General features: G+C 42.6%; 1 protein-coding gene across 1 annotated transcript; it reads left to right on the top strand.

Moving 5' to 3' along the window:
• Window positions 1-3,375: 3,375 nt before the first annotated feature.
• On the top strand, window positions 3,376-4,968 carry LOC103591560 (elongation factor 1-alpha 1-like). The gene is given in 3 exon segments (XM_008574040.1): window positions 3,376-3,592; window positions 3,595-4,279; window positions 4,468-4,968. Coding segments are annotated over 3 exon segments (1,356 nt in total). The 3' UTR covers window positions 4,922-4,968.
• Window positions 4,969-15,039: the final 10,071 nt, after the last annotated feature.

The raw sequence follows: 15,039 nt of genomic DNA, 5'->3' as shown, positions 1-15,039 counted from the left end.
AAACTGTGGTATATCTACACAATGGAGTACTACTCTGCTATAAAAAAGAATGAAATACTACCATTCGCAGCAACATGGATGGACTTAGAGAAAAATATCTTAAGTGAAATAAGTCAGGCACAGAAAGAGAAATACCACATGTTCTCACTTATTTGTGGAAGTTAAAAATTAAAAAAAATACACAAACAAATGGAGGGCTGGGGAAGAAGACACAACAATCATAATTCCTTGAACTTGTTAAGACAAGTGAACAGATATAATATTGATGGAGCAGGGAGAGGGAGGGGGCAGGCACGATTCGATAAAGGAACACAAAAATCAACTGCATTGTATATTGATAAAATAAAACAAAAATTTTTTTAAACAGGGGGAAAAAAGGAGTAAGAAAACTTTGCTGCCCAATGAACAACTAACTTCTTTTCCTTGTCCAAGTATCTGTCAAGTATTGTGGGGGTACTTTCCTTCACAGCAGATGCAGTAAGCAGATTCAAGATAAATGAATTTAACAGCTGTCTTTGCCTTGTCCCTACCCCATCCCTAGATTCACTATCAAAAGGGACAAAGAACAAGGGCAAAAACACGCCTTCAAAAGACTATCATTTGTTGCATGCTTACTGATTTACCACTTTCGAGAAGTTCTTAGGTTAATTCAAGAAAGGTAGTGCAGCAGGCAGCCCTTGCTTACTGAACACTGTTGAATACTGAGGAAGTGAAAACACCAATGGACAGTGAAACAGGGTCAAATCTCACTCTGTCTCTAAAGTTATAGGTAGAGTCTTTGAACCTTTATCTTCTGGGCTAAAGATTCTACATTTGTAAGGTGAGGGATCTGTAATTCTCTTTAAGAAACAGTCCAGCTCTAGAACTTATTTGAATTCCAGTGGCCCCACAAGAGTTGTGTTGTGGACTTAGAGGTGGGGTCAGGATTAACATCTAAAAATTAAGATCTGAGTTCTGAGGTGTAAAGTCCCAGGCTCCAAATTACTACAGTGTCTCATCACCCTGGCTGATGGAACAGGAAACACCGTGGCCCAGTTTCTGGATGACTTCAGAAAACACAGGCAACCTGGAAACAGACTGAACTCCAACCCTGAGATACACCATGGACATCAGTTTTCAAAAATGCCTGAGGGATCATGGAGACATAATAATAGCTATCATTTATTTAGCACTCACAAGACCTTTAGAATCAGCCAACAACCTAAAATGTGAACAATAGTAAAATGATTAAGTGGCAGAATATCTTTCATCAATTTTAAAAGTTTGCAAATAATATCTGATGAAATAGGAATGTGAGCACATTATAATGTTCAGTGAAAGAAGCAGAATTCAAAAATATACAAAACCTAAAATCCCAATTATTTTTAAAACCAACCCATAGATAGAGAAAAGACCAAAAGCAAATATACCAATAATCTTAAGAGTAGGCAGGACTGGCTGCATCATTAGTAGGGCCCAGTGCAAAATGAAAATGTGTAGCCCTTTGTTCAAAAATTATTTAAAATGTCAAGATGGCAATAGCGGAGCATTAAAACAAGTGTAGGGTCCTTCTAGGCACTGCGCCCTGTGAGACTGCATAGTTTGCATGCCCAGGAAGTGTCCCTGGTGCCAGTTAGGTATTGCTGAGTGTTAATATTATCAGTGATTGTTTTCATTTTTGTATTTGTATTCTCCAAGTTCTATTAAGTGAAAATACATTATTTTTATTATGAGAAAATACAGTGAAAATTTTTTAAAATAATCAACCAACAAATGTTAGTAACTTTCTAACTGTAATTATAAAGCAGCATGATTTGGAACACTACCCATACTATGTCACAGACAGATGAGGATTTTACCTGGGGTGAAGAAAGAAGTGGAAATCTGGTTGGAGGGGACGAAGTCCGAAGCTGCCACAAGAAGGTAAGGAAAGGGAAGGGAAACCCTACACCAGTGTGAATGATCAGCCTCTTGTATAGACAAAAAAGATCATTCCACAGTAAACAAGAGTCACAGTGGCGGTGGCAGTAATACAGCCTTCCAAGTGGCAAGGCACTAGACCATGTAACCTGTAGTGCTCACAGCAAGATACTATGCCAAGAAGTTTAAAAGTTAAAACTGGTGATCTGCTAAGGAACCAAAAGTACCCAATTGGAGAGTGGAGCCCAGGAGTTTCATCAATCTAGGTAGTAAAGGCAAGGTCCAGAATCATTCTAAGTTAATATTCAGCATCTCTTTGTACCCTCAGGCCGCTATGAGGGGGGGATCACATATATTATACTAATTTACTTTAGCTAAGATTTATTGTCTTTCCACCCAACTAGAGTGTAAACTCTACAAGGGCCAGAATTTTTAACTGTTTTGTTCACCATTGTACTCCCAACCCCAAGAACATGCCTAACACATAGTAGATACTCAATAAATATTTGTTGAATGAATGATATATAAGTAATTTTAGTCCAATTTTTATCTCCTGTGTGCAACAGAGAGAAAGGTTAGTAATAGATGTCCAAGTGATAAGAACAATCAGAATAGAAAGAATGCCCTTGTTTTTGAACTCCAAAGGGAGCATGAGGGATTCCTTCTTAATTATTCAGTATTTTAATTATTCAGTGTACATCTCAGAGGGGATGGGAAAAAATATACAACAGGGTCAGGTGTGAACAACACACCTATCTACATCTCATTAAGAGAAATCAATGCTTGGGAATTCACCAGAAGACAGACAGTCTTTCCTCTTAGCTTCAAGAGGTGACCCCAGACACCACACAATTTCAGGGTCATTTTGAAATTGTATTAAAATTCCTTACATCACATCTTCTGTGAATAGGTGGAAAAGGAAAAAGGAAAACAATTACTGGGATGACATGAGCTGAGAAGGGGTTAAAAAAAGGGCCTGGGAATAAAACCAGCCTGCCTCCTTCTCCATCCCTGACCCTGTTCGGGAGGTCCATGTACACTGTAGAGTGGATGACGCACCACCACCGCATGCCAATTCTCTCACAATGGCTTCTAACACCAAGAGGCCTCTTGTCTACATTTCTTACCCAATCCCAAGTACTTGAAAAAGGTAAACTTGACCACAGAATACTTCCCCCACACCTTCTTTAAGGACCACCCCTTTCACCAGCATAATAAACAGGAAATGTCTCCACCGCTCGGACACCATCATCTGCAGATACTTTTCTGAATCAACAAAGAAACACATGTACATTTCACCCCCTTTCTATTTTCTTTCCCTGAGGCAACGTTAAAGAATGCAGTTATCCCCAGTCAAAAAAATAACAGTTTGGTTTTTTCGCAATGGGTTTGCCACCAGAATACAGGTGTCATGAAAACCACCACTAAATCAAAGCCAGGATAGGAAAGGAAAAAACTCATATTAACATCGCCGTCATGGGATACGTAGATTTGGGCAAGCCCAGCGTTTCTGGCCATTTGATCTACAAATGTGGTGGGATCGACAGAAGAACCATTGAAAAGTTTGAGAAGGAAACTGTTGAGATGGGAAAGGGCTCCTTCAAGTATGTCTGGGTCCTGGATAAACTGAAAGCTGAGCACAAGCGTGGTATCACCTTTGCTATATCTCTGTGGAAATTTGAGACCAGCAAGTATTGCCTATCATTGATGCCCCAGGACACAGAGACTTTATCAAAAACATGACTACAAGCACATATCAGGCTGACTGTGCTGTCCTGATTTTTGCTGCTGATGTTGGTGAGTTTGAAGCTGGTATCTCCAAGAATGGGCAGACCCATGAGCATGCTCTTCTGGCTTCCACACTAGGTGTGAAACAACTGATTGTTGGTGTTAACAAAATGGATTCTACTGAGCCACCCTACAGCCAGAAGAGATATGAGGAAATCGTTAAGGAAGTCAGCACCTACATTAAGAAAATTGGCTACAACCCCAACACAGTAGCCGTTGTGCCCATTTCTGGTTGGAATGGTGACAGCATGCTGGAGCCACGTGCTAATATGCCTTGGTTCAAAGGATGGAAGGTCACCCATAAAGATGGCAATGCCAGTAGTACCACACTGCTTGAAGCTCTGGATTGCATCTTGCCACCAACTTGTCCAACTGACAAGCCCTTGCGTCTGCCCCTCCAGGATGTCTACAAAATTGATGGTATTGGTACTCTCCCTGTGGGCTGAGTAGAGACTGGCACTCTCAAACCTAGCATGGTGGTCATTTTTGCTCCAGTCAACATTACAACTGAATTAAAGTCTATTGAAATGCACCATGAAGCTTTGAATGAAGCTCTTCCTGGAGACAATGTGGGCTTCAATGTTAAGAATGTGTCTGTCAGGGCCGGCCCCGTGGCGCACTTGGGAGAGTGCAGCGCTGAGAGCGCAGCGATGCTCCCACCACAGGTTCGGATCCTATATAGGACTGGCCGGTGCGCTCACTGGCTGAGCACGGTGCGGGCGACACCACACCAAGGGTTGTGATCCCCTTACCGGTCACAAAAAAATACAAAAAAAAAAGAAATGTGTCTGTCAAAGATGTTCGTCATGGCAATGTTGCTGGTAACAGCAAAAATGACCTACCAATAGAAACAGCTTGCTTCACTGCTCAGATGATTATCCTGAAGCATCCAAGCCAAATCAGTGCTGGCTATGCCCCTGTACTGGATCGTCACACAGCTCACATTGCTTGCAAGTTTGCTGAGCTGAAGGAAAAGATCGATCGGCGTTCTGGTAAGAAATTGGAAGATGGCCCTAAATTCTTGAAATCTGGTGATGCTGCTGCCATAGCTGATATGGTTCCTGGCAAGCCAATGTGTGTCGAGAGCTTCTCTGACTATCCTCCTCTGGGTCGTTTTGCTGTTCATGACATGAGACAGACAGTTGCTGTGGGTGTCATCAAAGCAGTGGACAAGAAGGCTGCTGGAGCTGGCAAGGTCACCAAGTCTGCCCAGAAAGCTCAGAAGACTAAATGAATATTATCCCTAATACCTGCCACCCCAGTCTTAATCAGTGTGGAAGAACGATCTCAGAACTGTTTATCTCAATTTGCCATTTAAGTTTAATAGTAAAAGACTTCTTTATGATAATAGTGCATCGTAAAACCTTCAGAAGGAAAGAAGAATGTTATGTGGACCATTTTGGCTTTTTTGCGTAGCAGTTTTAAGTTATTAGTTTTTAAAATCAGTACTTTTTAATAGAAACAACTTGACCAAAAATCTGTCACAGAATTTTGAGACCCATTAAAACAAAGTTTAATGAGAAAAAAATAATAAAATAAAGTAACTGCTTGGAAGAATGTTTTTAGGCCCTGTACAGAAATAAAACATCTTCTACATTGGCCCAAAATGCAGGGTCTAAGGGTCTGAGCTGAAACTCATACTCACCAAAAAGAAGTGAAGAGAGAAGAATGGCATTTTATTTTATTTTTTATTTTATTTTATTTTAATCTCTCACCATTTACTAAAATCAACTCAAAATGGATTAAGGATTTAAATATACACCCTGAAACAATAAAACTTATTAAAGAAAATATAGGAGAAACCCTTCAGCAAATAGGGCTGGGCACAGACTTCATGAATATGACCCCAAAAGCATGGGCAACCAAAGGAAAAATAAACAAATGGGACTATATCAAACTGAAAAGTTTCTGCACAGCAAAAGAAACAATTAACAGAGCTAAAAGACAGCCAACAGAGTGGGAGAAAATATTTGCAAAATACATATCTGACAAAGGACTAATATCCAGAATATATAAGGAACTCAAACAACTTTACAAGGAAAAAACAAGCAACCCAATTAAAAAATGGGCAAAAGAGCTAAGTAAGCATTTCTCTAAAGAAGATATGCAAATGGCCAACAGTCATATGAAAAAATGCTCAACATCACTCAGCATCCGGGAAATGCAAATCAAAACCACACTGAGATACCATCTCACCCCAGTTAGGATGGCTAAAATCCAAAAGACGCTGAACGATAAATGCTGGCGTGGTTGCGGAGAAAAAGGAACTCTCTTACATTGTTGGTGGGAATGCATAATGGTGCAACCCCTATGGAAAATGGTTTGGAGGTTCCTTAAACAGCTGAAGATAGATCTACCATACGACGCAGCTATCCCACTGCTGGGAATATATCCAAAGGAATGGAAATCATCAAGTCGAAGGTATACTTGTTTCCCAATGTTCGTTGCAGCACTCTTTACAATAGCCAAGAGTTGGAATCAGCCCAAATGTCCATCATCGGATGAGTGGATACGGAAAATGTTGTATATCTACACAATGGAATACTACTCAGCTATAGAAACGAATGAAATACTGCCATTTGCAACAACATGGATGGACCTTGAAAGAATAATATTAAGTGAAACGAGTCAGGCAGAGAAAAAGAATGGCATTTTATTTTAACATGGTTTACAATTATGAATTCTAGACTGCAAGTGGAGACATTCTAAAAGCCCCACTTACCCATCTACCCACCATCCTGGGCTGGAAGTAGGACAGAAAGATGACATATAAGAGAGTGTCTTGTTTAGGGGAAGAATTGTGGGGTGCATGCGTGGGAAAGGGCATGCATGGGCTGTGAAATCACAAGGCCTGGCCTTGCTGCAGAGATCTTGGGTACATGCAGGGGAACAAAGTACACCTGAGCCCATAGCGTAGGCAACCCGGGGATTTTTTTTTTAAAGACAAAATACAATTTTACTTAAGACAGCACACCTGAACTAGTAGTAGGATAACCACCTGCTACCAAGGAATCTGAAAAGCTCAATCTAAACATGGGGAAAAGAAAATCCAGGTTTTCTCACCACAAATGGGTGAAAGTATACACTTAAATTATCTACAAGTATATTAGCCAGGTAGGGACAGCTTTCATTACACCAAGAGAGTTTATTGTGACCTTTGCTAACAATATAGCATAATGTTTGTGCTTGTGAACCCTCTACTAGCTGGATGGCCCTAAGCAAGTTATATAACCCCTGTGCCTTGGTTTCCTCATCCATAAAATGAAGGTAATAACACTAATTTATAGAGATGGTGTAATAATCAGCAATAATGTGTATAAAGCACCTAGAACATCACAGACATGATAGCAGTAATACTACAGTTATTATGGGATAAAAGAAGTAATGGAAAAGGTCCTTTTTATTTTATGTTTTATATTGACACTTGATAATTGTACCTATTTATGTGGTACATTGTTATATAGTCAACAATAATTATTTTGCATATTTCAAAATAGCTAGAAAAAAGGTAATTTTTACTCATACTTCTACCCTTAACCATTGCCAGTTTATGGAGTATTTGGAAGATAAAACACATGGAAAAGATTCAAATCATCACTATTCTATAATGATGGAACATTGTGGAAATAGGTATAACCAAAAGTTACAAAATAACTTCCAGAAGGTATATTTGAAGTGCAGTTGACATGAGATTGTGATGAGCAGAGTTAGAAAAACAGACAAGTTGGACACTGGCTCATGAGCTGCCCATAACCATGGCAGCAAATTTAGCAAGCATACTGGAAAAGCTAATCATGATTCAATGTGGCTTTTCCGAAGATATGGAAGAAATGTGGGAAAAAAGATAACTGGTTCTCTAGTAACATGGCCACCCAGTGATCTGCAGACATACTCTATGTCCGCTTCTGCCACTGAGCAGGTGGCTGCCATGAAACCTCCTCTGATGCTTTCCTGCCTCCTCAAAACCCCATTGCACCTCCTGGCCTGTGACTCTCAGAGCATTCATTACACACTACTCATGTTTCTTTTTTGTGGACCCATTTGGTGGCCCACAATCATAGGTTCCTCGAGAGCAATACTTGATCTTACACATCTTTATATTAAATGACCACCACAACAAAAGTCTTAGGTACTACATGGGTGTGCTCAGGAAATGTGTTAATTTAATGAAAGGCACAAGAGCCACACTGTCTTGGTCCCTAATCAGTAGCGTTAAATTCAGTTCTCTGGTTGGGTGTTAAAAGTATTTCCCCTTCTACCTCCATCTGTGATCTCTACTTTGCCTAGCACAGGGCCCACTGACAGTAGGAAGTCAACGAACAGGTTGAAATGAAATCTGTTTGAACCTAATGAAAAGTCAATGTGCATGCCATTATGCTCTGTGATCACCATATGGAACCTAGTTCTTTAGCTTACTGGTGAGAGGCTAGGAGATTACCTGTTGCAAACAATTCAAAACAAGTAGAAATTTTGCCCCCCTCTTTGTACATCAGGAGTGGAAATTGAGAGTCTTCTTCCCTGACGTCTTTGGAAATGGCATTATTACCAGCTAGTGATGAGAGAGCCTACATTATTAGTTTGGACTGATGAAGTTCAGTCTTAAAAGCTACATTAGTTTGCAATGTGATGCATGGAAAACCATTTTCAGTGGTGTCTGTAAGGTCAGTTGTTCCTGACAAGATGGTATACACTGGCAATACAGAAGGTAAAGTTAAATGAGATGGGGAAGGAGAGATATTTGAAGACAGAGAAAAATAAAGGATTTAGAGCTTTCAAAAAAAGAAAAAAGGATGCTAAGCAAAAGAAGGAATCAAAAACTTTTTTAAAAGACTGTGTGTGTGTGTGTGTGTGTGTGTGTTTCCAACTGGACTGTCAACTTTTTGAGGACAGGAACCAGGTCTGCTTCCTTTCAGCATCCCAGTCCATAGCAAAATGCCTGGTACATGCTGTGTGCCTAACAGATGCTCATGGAATGTCAAATAAGATTACAAATTATGGCTAAGGGAGAGAGAAAGTGGCAAAGAAAAAAGGAATCTTGGGGCCGGCCCGGTGGCGCACTGCTACAGTGTGCCGCTTGGGAAGCACGGCGGCGCTCCCGCCGAGGGTTTGGATCCCACATACAGACCAGTTCCTGCTCACTGGCTGAGTGAGGGGCGGGTGCAACGCCGAGGGTTGCGATCCCATTGCCGGTCCCGGTCCGGTACGGGCACGACACTGAGGGTTGCGATCCGTTGCCGGTCACGAAAAAAGACAAAAAAGGGAAAAAAAAAAAAAAAAGAAAAAAGGAATCTTAATGAGATCCCTGAAGAAGGAATCAATGGAGGGTTGGGGGGCAAAGCAAGATGGCCAACTAGAAGTATCTCCCACAAAGACAAAGAAAACTATAAATACGCAACACACTTAGACAAAAATAACTAAAAGAGAGCTGGAACACATCAAAGGAGTAACAGAGATGATGTTGAGCGCAGAAACTCAGGATAGCCACATAGAGAATGAAAGAATAGACCTGGCCTCCACCACCCCATCCCTCAGGCAGGAGCAACAGGAACCCAGGAGGAGTTTCTGCCTGCAGAAGAGAGGTGAGAGCTCCTGTAATCCAAGCCATGAGGGAGCTGCGCAGCCCTCGTAGGTCATGGGCCCAGTGTGGGGAGCTGCTGGGAGCCCACACAACTGCACTGATCTGGAAAGGTAGTTCACACTGAGCCGCACCCCCACCCCCACCCCCAGGTCCTAGGCTGCTGCAGCAGTTGCCATTTAGGGATCGGGGCCAACAACTGAGTGCATTTTGCCCTGTGGCTCAATAACGCTGGCATTTCCACAGCCCTGAGCCCCCATCATCCTGCCGGGTTACCGTGCACTTAAGTCCATGCGGCAACCTGTGCCCTGGGAACAGACAGTCCAGTGCAGGGAGGGGGCCTCCCTCAGGACAGAGGGGGGTGGTGCATGCACTTTCCAGGGCCAGAAAGTTGACTGATCAGGGCATTCTGCCACTGCTGTGGGCCCTGACCTCTTAGATGAAACACACTTGAAACTCTCACAGCTGTGCTGAGTTTCTCTGCAGCTCCAGCACACCCGTGCACCCCAGCAGGGAGGCTGTGGAGGCCCCTGCACACCTCTCTCAAGGTCACAGACCCCCATGTGCAGCACCAGTGAGTCTGCCCAGGGCTTCTTGCCCCAGCAGGGGTAACGCAGAAGGACCCAGCATCTCTACTGGGGACACAGCAGCCCACCCACAGCAACGGCAATCTCATATGGGGCAGCCCACCCCAGCTGAGGAGCTGAGGAGTGACCCAGTGCCTCTCCTGAGGTTACAGGATCCTGCCCATGACAAAAGCAGTCTTGCCCACAGTGGCCCACTTCAGCCAGGCAGCTGCAGAGAACCCCAGCATCTCTCTTGGAGGTGCAGGGTCCTGCCCATGACTGCAGGGTCCTGCCCATGACCACAGTGACCTTACTCAGAGTGGCCCACTCTGGCTGAGGAGCTGCAGAGAGATCCAGCATCTCTCTCGGGGGCACAGGATACCCCCCACAACCATAGCAGCCTTGCCCAGAGTGGCCACTCCAGCTGACCAGCTGCACAGGACCCCAGCATCTCTCTTGGCGACATAGGGTCCTGCCCATGACCCCAGAGACCTTACCTATAGTGACCCACTCAAGCTGAGAAGCTGCAGAGTGACCCAGCATTCCTCTTGGGAGTGAAGAGTCTCACCCAAAACTGCTACAACCTTGCCCAGAGTGGCCTACCCCAACAATGGTGTTGCAGAGCAACCCAGTGTCCCTCTGGAGGGTGCAGGGTCCCACCCACAAACACAGCAACCTCATGCAGATCGGTCTACTTCAATGGTGAAGCTGCAGAGCACCCTATTATCACTCTTGGGGGCACACCTTCCCACCCATGGCCCCAGCGATCAACCAGTGTCACCCACTTCAGTTGTGGAGCTTCAGAGTACCCCAATGCCTCCTTTGGGGGTAGAAGGCCCAGCCCAAAGTCCCAGTGACTCCATTGAGTTGCCCAATCTAGCTGAGGAGCTGCTGAGCACCTCACTGCCACCCTCAAAGTCCAATGTCCTAATCTTGACCTCCAGAAATCCCACCCAAGGTTGCTCATTTAAGCAGAGGAACTTCAGGGCACCCCAGTGCATCCATCAGGTACATGGAATCCTGGACAGGGCACCAGCAAGCCTGTCCGGGGTCACCTATTCCAGCCAAGGAGCATCAGGGCACCTCAGTGCTTCTCTCAAGAACTTGAGACCTCATCCACAACCCCAATTACCAAGCCCGGCGTCACTCACTTCAGCAAGAAACTGCTGAGCACCCCAGTGCCTAGGCCATGGAGGCACTCACAGACAACTCCAACGTTGAATACAGTCAAAGTAATCACACCGAGACTACACTACTACTTCGACCCACAACCAAACCTAAAACACCCTACCCAACTGTCAGTATAGAGCACAGCTACAGGAGGGAGTCTCTCCCCTCAAAAGCTACTTCAGAGTATTAGAAGCAACTGCTCACCCAGATGCCCAGATATCAACATATGGATACTAAAAATATGAAAAAAAAATCAAAGAAAACATGACACCTCCAAAGGAATACAATAATTCTCTAATATCAGACCCCAAACAACAGGAAACCTATGAAATGCGTGAAAAAGAATTCGAACAATAATCTTAAGGAAACTCAACGAGATGCAAGAAAATTCAGATAGACAACACAACAAAATGAGAAAAGCAATCCAGGATCTGAAGGAGGAATTCAACAAAGAGATAGATAACTTTAAAAAGAACCAAACAGAACGCTTGGAACTGAAGAATTCATTAAATGAAATAAAAAATACAACTGAGAGATTAATCAACAGGCTAGAGTAGGCAAAAGAAAGAATTTCTGAACTCAAAGACAGGTGTTTTGAAATAACCCAGGTGGACAAAAAAAGAAAGAAGGTGAAAACCAACCCCCAACAAAAGTGGAGGTTAATGTAGGATTGTACATGTCCCACTTTCACTTTAATGTTTCAGTCTTTAACCCAAATCCCCACTTTTAAAATAAGGTACCTGTTTTTTTGTTTTGTGTTGCTTTGTTTTTTTTGCACCTGTCAGCAGACAAAGTGGTTTAGCTGAGACTTTCTCGGGGGGTCAGTCCCTTCCCCCTACAAAGCACTTTGGACATGAGACCCTACCTCATCTAAATACCAGCAACAAGATACTACAACCAGATTTCTGGAAAGTTCCACCCTAATTTCAGCAAAGCATAGAGCAACCTCTCCTATTTCCAGAGCCAATGGGACACCTACAGCTACATTTCTCTCTTTCGTTGCTGTCTAAAAAGCTGTCATCACAGTCAGTTCCTACAAACTCAAAAACCAAACTTTATCTAATCTTAAAGTAACTCTTTGAGGTAAATATTATTTTTCCCATTTAAAAATGAGAAAAGTGAGGCTCAGTAAACTATCCTGATCAAGATCATATAGCTGGTAAAAAGCAGGTCTGATACTAGGACTCAGGCCACCACAATTCACCCACCCACCTTTCTCAGGAATCCATGGAGTATTAGCTTTCAAGAACTAAAGAACTGGTGGCTAACCTTTCCAGTTTTCCCAGGATTGATGGGTTTCCTGGGACGTGGGATTTCCAGTACTAAAACCAGGACAGTGTCAGGCAAATCAAGCAGAATGGTGACCCTAGGAGGGACGATGTTACTCTTGTTCACCATTGCATCCCTGTGGCACACTGTGGGTACTCAATAAATATTTTCTGAATGAAAGAATGAATGAATGATTTTATGATGCTCCCAGGACACCTTTCAGTGCTACAATTCCTTTATGAAAGGCCCTTCAAGACCTCATCTTAGCCCTTTCCCTGCCTCATCAAACAGTGAGAGGATCATAGAGTTACTGTGCATGAGAATTTCAATGTGAAAAAGGAAGACTAGAGAGATACCCTAACGAGAAACTGAAATGGAGTTCTGCTTGTCTTTGTTGCCTTAGAGGAGGAAAATAAATGAACAGTAAAGTTGATTCTTATTTTCAAATAAATTAAACATTCAGAAATGTGTGCTTGTTGCCTACTTTTAATAGCATGTTTCTTTCTTAAGTCAGACTCCAAGCCAACCTCCTGTCCAAGTTTTCCATCATGCCTTATTGTCTAGTCTGTTCAGCTATTTTAAAAAATGTTGAATATCAACAATGGCTTTCAGGCAGGCATTGTCAACTTTTGTATGAAGCAATCTTGGTTGAATGAGAAGATCCCAGAGCTTATAGTCCCGTCTACTGTGCTGCCCCGGGCTGGGCTTGAATGTGTGTGACTGATAACAGGACACATTTCTACCTTCATTATTACATTCCTGCTCCATAATTCATTGGCCACTCTCTTTTTAGGAAAGATCTTTATGGCAAAGTGGGCGGGACAGCAGGTAAGTGCTCTTAGAGGAAAAGTAAGTCCAGCTGCCTCATGGGGCTGCCAGGCTAGGCATAGGTTCCTCTAGGGCTCTGTACCTTGTCACCCTAGCCCAGGGACCCTGGCTGGCCTAGCCAGGTCCACAGGCCCCCACAGTCTTGAGGTGGCCTGCACAGAGGGGATGCTTTTCAACAATATGCAGTGACAACTAATCAAACTACCTGCTCTGTATTAAGGGTTAAAGCGCTGTGGGGAGGGTTACCTTTGATTTGTTTTTCCTTTTCTGGGCTAAAATGAGAAAAAAAATGCTCACTTGGAATTGGCTTTCTTTTCCAATGCTGGTTTTTGCTCCTCTCAAGGGGACTCTAAGAGCTGTGAGCATATAATTTCCTTCATTTGCAGAGGACTCCCGAGCTCAGAAAAGGCCTTTTTTTCTCTGCTGTCAGGTAAATGAGGGTCCCAGCAGGGGCTTGGCCACTGCCTCCAGATAACTTTTATTTAAAATTTCTGTTACTTCAAATGAAAAAATGTATTGAGTTTGCTGAACTGCTTTGTATTCCATATCAAGATAAGTCATATGAGATTGAATGTCTTAGTATTAAACCCCCCCCAAAGGACAATTCCTGGGGAAAGCTTTCTATTGCTTTGGGAACTGTCATGGTTAATTCAATTTGTGTGACCTGCCTGCCTCCCAGGTGGCTGGCTTAGAAAAGATGAATCCTCCCAGAATCCAAACACACTGCATAAAGGAGGAGCCATAGTGACTGAGTTATTCTAGGCAAACAATCATGTCAACACTTAATGAGAGAGAGAGAGAGAGAGAGAGAGAAATGAAACAAGTGTCCCTCGTCCGTCACCAGTTAGAGAAGCTAGATGGAAGAAGGAAAATGAGAGAGGGAATAAAAAAGAATTATTCTTCTTACAAAGTTCTTCTTTGTATGAAGCAACATCTTGAAATTGAAGTGGAATATTGCTGGGAAGGGAGAAAGAGCAAGATCCCCTGTACTGTGGTAAGTTGGCCATGGAGCCACCAGACTCCGGGAGTTCATTCATTCATCTGCTGTGGTCCTTTGCCCCAAACCCAGAGCCCTTGGCAGGGTCTCCGCATGCGTGCACTTCACTGAAGACACAGAGGATTTTGGTTGGTATGCAAAGGTAACAGATCTCTGGCCAAGATGAGAAATACCTTAGACATCTCAATCTACTTCCCACTATTTAAAGGTGATTTCTAAAATAATCAAATATTTGCTTATTTTCTTTAGGATTTAATATAACTTAAATAAGGGCAAACATGCAAATAAATGCCATGTCAGCACACATTGTAGCATCTAATTATTTTATTCCTTGAAATGTTATTTTTGCTTTCTGGAAATCAATCTATAACTACCATTTTTGTGGTCATTGGCCAAACTATGACAGCAATTAATTTATAACACTATCATTATTGAGCTATAACTATAACTCAGGAAGTTACATTAAAGTTCTAAATATGAATGGCTCCATTTGAACAAAGCAATGAAAACAATATACTCTCTCCTTATCCCCCAACCTTTTTTCTCAATGGTAGAAAACAAAATCAAATTGTTTGAAGGAAATGGTCAATACAGCTATCCACTGGAATCAAATCTAATTGCTTCTGGAAAAAGAAAGAATTCACTAGTTAAAATGAAACATTTTCTAAACTATGACTTCTAGCTCATGGATCCTGTGCACCTAATGATCCAGATGAGAAACTAAGGTCTCTGCACAGCTCAGACTCCTCAGGCTCCTCTCCCTGCATATGTGGCCTCACTGATGGATAAACAAAGGAGTTAAGTGGGGAAGATGGCAGAAGGGGAATTAAATAGACTAGAGATAGGCAGATGAGAAAACTAATGGATGAATGGCAGCCTGGATGACTTTTAAATTTATTTCTTTCTCAAGTTAAGCTTTTCCATCCTCCTGAGGTTTTTTTTTTTTT

The sequence above is a fragment of the Galeopterus variegatus genome, unplaced genomic scaffold, assembly GCF_000696425.1.
Source record: "Galeopterus variegatus unplaced genomic scaffold, G_variegatus-3.0.2 Scaffold989, whole genome shotgun sequence".
In the NCBI taxonomy this organism is placed as follows: domain Eukaryota; kingdom Metazoa; phylum Chordata; class Mammalia; order Dermoptera; family Cynocephalidae; genus Galeopterus; species Galeopterus variegatus.
The sequence above is the reverse complement of the archived record's forward strand: the minus strand, read 5'-3'. Positions and strand labels throughout refer to the sequence as shown.